Source organism: Gopherus flavomarginatus, chromosome 4 (assembly GCF_025201925.1).
Source record: "Gopherus flavomarginatus isolate rGopFla2 chromosome 4, rGopFla2.mat.asm, whole genome shotgun sequence".
Classification (NCBI taxonomy): domain Eukaryota; kingdom Metazoa; phylum Chordata; order Testudines; family Testudinidae; genus Gopherus; species Gopherus flavomarginatus.
In genome coordinates this window covers 54,471,537-54,476,160 of record NC_066620.1, presented here as the reverse complement: position 1 = coordinate 54,476,160, position 4,624 = coordinate 54,471,537, and the positions used below count along the sequence as shown (strand labels likewise).

At 49.2% G+C, this 4,624-nt stretch overlaps 1 protein-coding gene across 2 annotated transcripts in view; it reads left to right on the top strand.

The window, feature by feature from the left end:
* Positions 1–162: 162 nt before the first annotated feature.
* AIDA (axin interactor, dorsalization associated) overlaps positions 163–4,624 on the top strand; it is a 51,160-nt gene continuing 46,698 nt past the window's right edge. The window contains exon 1 of one of the 2 annotated variants that reach the window (XM_050948613.1): positions 163–423. In XM_050948613.1, coding sequence (XP_050804570.1) covers positions 314–423 — 110 coding nt within the window. In that variant the 5' untranslated portion in view covers positions 163–313. The remainder of the gene's footprint in view (positions 424–4,624) is intronic. The other variant, XM_050948615.1, reaches the window with a different exon arrangement.

Genomic DNA, 4,624 nt, shown 5'->3' with positions numbered 1-4,624 from the left:
CCCGTGACCCCCTGTCCCATGACACGCACCGAGGCGGAAGGTGTCTGCGCCGTCTTCCTGGAGCCGCGGGCCAGGGCGAGGCTGCTCCGACAGCAACTGCACGCGGCGCGTCCCCGCCCCTTGGGGCCGAGGGTGTGGCTGGCGCAGACTAACTCGCTGGGAGGGGGCGGGGCTGAGTGGAGGCGGCCGCCAGGTTCGGTTGTAGCGGCAAATGGGCTTGGTCGGCGGCTGGTGCTGCTGCTGGGCTGGAGGGAGCGGCGCGCCCGAGTGATGGCCGGCCCCGGGCTGAGCATGCTGCCCTAGCGCGGGGGCCATGTCGGAGGCGGCTCGGAGCCTCCTGCAGCGCTGGGGCGCCAGCTTCAGGAAGGGAACGGACTTCGACTCGTGGGGGCAGCTGGTGGAGGCGATAGACGAGTATCAGATGTGAGTGCGGGGCGGCGCCGGGACGCGGGCGGGGGGCCAGGAGCGGAGCCGGGCAGGGATGGAAGGGGAGCGGGGGTTGGGATACTGGCTGGGGGTTGGGAACGGGGAGGGGCCGGGCTGGGACACCGGCTGGGAGTGGGGTGGCGGGACGTTGGCTGAGGGAGGGGCCGGCATGGGCTGGGGGCGGGAAGGGGCCTTGGGAGCGGGCACTGGGGCTAGAGAAGGGACACTGGTTCAGTAGTGTCTGGCCCCGGCGTGCCAGGCGCTGTACACCCCAAGCAAGGTCTTGTCCCTCACAGTCCAGGAAGTCGAGTCCCCTGTGAGGGACGGCGGCAGAGAGACCGCGCCCACCTGAGCAGCGCCCTTCCTGCCCAGGCAGAGGATAAGGTACCCACCTGATGCAGCTGTGTTGACCCTGATGCCTCTGGGGCTGGCACTTGCGGCTAGTCTCTCCCAGGTGTGGTGGCAGAGGTGGGGCTGTGGTCAGGCCGGTTGGCTGATGGGGACAGCGATTAGATCAGTGGTTCTCAAACTTTTGTACTGGTGATCCCTTTTTTTATTATATATTTCACATCTTTATAAATGGTGGAGGCTGACAGCTCATGACCCCCCCCCATGTAATAACCTAGTGACCCCCTGAGAGGTTCTGACCTCCAGTTTGAGAACCCGGGGATTAGAGTATGAGTGGTGTGTGGGATTTCTTTTTTGGGGGGAGGGGAGGGTTAAGGGTCTGCCTTCTGGAGTTGGGGCTCAAGGGAGATCTGGGGAAGTTAGGGAGGCTGTCAACTTGCTTTGGATGTTAGTCTGTGGATATGGTGGAGTCTGTGGATATGGTGGAGTCTGTGGGTAGCTGAAGGTGACACCTGAGCATGGGACTTGGGGATGTCCCAAGCTGTTGGAAGCAATAGTTGAGTATGAGATGTGGGTACCAGGTCTGGGAGGAAGCAGATTTTATATATGGAGATGTACCTATTTCATAGAACTGGAAGGGACCCTGAAAGGTCATTGAGTCCATCCCTCTGCCTTCACTAGCAGGACCAAGTACTGATTTTGCCCCAGATCCCTAACTGGCCCCCTCAAGGATTGAATTTACAACCCTGGGTTTAGTAGGCCAATGCTCAAACCACTGAGCTATCCCGCCCCTCAGATGGGACATCTCTGGGCATAGTCCATACTTACTTAAGAGAAAAGGCTGTCCCATCCTGCTCTTTGGCAGATATGAGCTGCTGTTGACTTGGCAGGGAACAGAGCCCAATCTGCATGGGCAAAGGACTTACTGCCCAATTTGCATCATAGAGGCTCCCCCATGAAAGAAGTGGAACTACCCTTGGGGTGTGGGGGCAGATACTGGCTGCAGTTGTTAATGCCTCTCTTGAGAGGGCAAGCTGCCAAGCTCACACACAAGCACTGGTTAGACCTTTGATCATCCTTGGTGTGTGTGTGTCAAACAAACAAAAAAACCAAACCCAAAACAATAACCTTTGCCAAATACTGCCCTGTCTCTGACTTCCTTTTGAGGGATGGATAGGAAGGTTATCAAGGTAATTATGAGACAATTCCAGCTATATTCTGAGTCTGTAGATTTCCTTGATCTCTTTTTTTGGGTATAGAACAGATTGCAGTGACATCAGTTGTTGACTCCTACTGACTGAAAAAACTCAACTGGTTGTTAATATTGGTTCCATCACCAACTTTTTGATGCACCATTGATCTAATGGTGGTGACTACCTGTGGAATCCTGCAGAGGTGGACAACAGTGACTCTTCAGTGAATTAATTCCTTAAACTTGGAGAGGTCTCAGTGCTGGGCAAGTTCATCCTGCCACTAAAAGGCCCCCTCTCTTTTGCTCTATACTTTAAATCACTCCATACAGTAACAGTATCTGGATAGTTGATTAGTTGGGCTGCACCACAGTTTGGCTGTTAGGAAATTGCCTACCAAAAGAGAAAAATCTTGCACTGTGATTTGAAGGTTGGAGACTTTGGGCTCAGTTTGATCACTGGATGGTGAATTTCCTAAGAGGCCGCTTGCTTGGAAAATCCTTCAGGTTCACACTTGTGCTCCATCATTTATTGTATTCTCAGAGAATGATGGCAAAAGAGATGGTTTCTGAGATAGCCAGATCAAAATCCTAAATGAGTTAGGAAGACAAGGGCCAAGACTCTGAATCTGAAATTAGGCTTGTAAATCAGAATAAATTTTATAAAACACTGATGTTTTGTGCTGTCATCGCCTCTCTCCACTTAGCAAATGGGGTGACACAAGTTGAACTATTTGGTTTGCTGTTGGCCTTCTGAATTACAAGGTATTGTAATAATCAAACCTTGGGATGGGAAGGAAAATAAGGAGCTCTGTTGCTAGTGTAGTATTTGAAAAGGGGCAGAGTTCCTTCATCTGGTGAAAGTAAAAGAAGGTGTTTCTAATAGTTACGGATATGTGGATATCCATAAGCGAAAAAAAAAGTCAACCATAACTTGAAAGTTTGAAATCATCTTGGCAATCTGAGAACAGAAAATCTCAGTAGAGGATGGTATCACACTTCCTATCAGTTTCCCTAAGTGAAGGTTTGTCCAGACTTTTTCACTCTGAGGTCACTTTATGATGGTGCAGGGTCAGAATACCTATCTTCCTACTGCTTGATTTGTAAAATAATTAATTCTGCAGACCAATCCAGTTTGAGAACTTCAGCTCTAATTACTACTCCCTTCTCACCAGCTTCACTTCTTTTTGATCAGGACTGAGCTGAAGCAGGTGTCTTCCACATGCACTCTTATTTCTTTCTGATGTGTAACAGGAGACTCCTTTTCTAACACAAGTATACAAACATATAGCTGAGTGTCATCAACATGTTGGTGACAGTGCAGTCCACATCTGCTGATGATCTCTCAGTGGTTTTATGTGCTGAATAAGAGAAGTGACAGGCATGAGCCTTGAAGAACCCCAAAGAGGGAACCTTTCATGAGAAGGAAAATGGTCCCATTGCAATCCTCTGATCTTTCATAGGAAAGATCAAAGCCAGTTTAACAAGACTCTTCGCCTCTTCTAGGCACTACGGGCAGGTTAGTAGCATCTCTTGATCAGTCCCATGCAGGCTGCTAATAAATAATGGATGGATATTTGGACCTGTTTTTAGCTTAAGGAGATACATCAGCATGGTTTAATGCTGCTGCATGTCAGGCCCTAGTCTGAAGCCAGATTAGAAGGGGTCTGTCTAAGTTGTCACAGTTGACTGAAGTTGACTAGCTCCAATGGTATCAATTTACTCAGGAAGTGGAGGTTGAAGATGGGGTGGTCACTGGCAAGCTTGCTGGCATTGCATAATGGCTTCCTGAGTACAAGCTGGCTCATAGCATGGTTTTAGTGCTGTTGATGGGTTCAGAAAAGAACTAGAGAAGTTCATGGACTTGTTAATGACTATTAACCAAGATGGTCAGGGACACAGCCCTATGCTCAGGGTGTCTCTAAACCTCCAACTGCTAGAAGTTGGGAGTGGACAACAGGGGATGGGTCCCTTGAAATTGCCCTGTTCTGTTCATTCCCTCTGAAGCATTTGGCACTGGTTGCTATTGGAAGAGAGGATACTGGGTTAGGTCGTCCATTGGTCTGATCCAGTATGGCCATTCTTATGGGACAAAACAACTGTTTGCCTCCTGCAAGTGTCTGTGAACATGTGGTCAGGTCTTTGCATGGACTTTCTGCTCTTCCAAAAGCAATTCAGAGTGTTGGTAGAGCCTTGAATGGGCAAGGACAGGCTGTCTGAGTGACCGTCTCTTGAACCATCCCCGCAGTTCAGATTGGCTGGAAGTCCTGTGCATTGTCATCAGGGCATTCTCAATTCCCTTATCCTTGGAATCCTCTTCCCTGGGCAGTTCAAATAGAGCAAACTTTAGTGTACGATGCAAGATGCTTTTACTTATTTTCTTTCTTAAATTTCTGACAAATGGAAAGATGGTTGTGCTTATACTTCTATAATCAAAAGCAGTGGTTCTGCAATGCTGCCTATTGTGGGTGGCTTAGTGTCTAGCTGATATGGGGATAAATTCTTTATAAATCATTACAATTAGTACTACTGTGCATACAGTGCATCTTCACACTGGTTAAAGCACAGCATGGGGGCAGTAGATCTGGGCTATATTTCTGCCATGTGGGACCTTGAATAAGTCACATAACTTCTCTTTGCCTCCATTTCCTTGCCTATAAA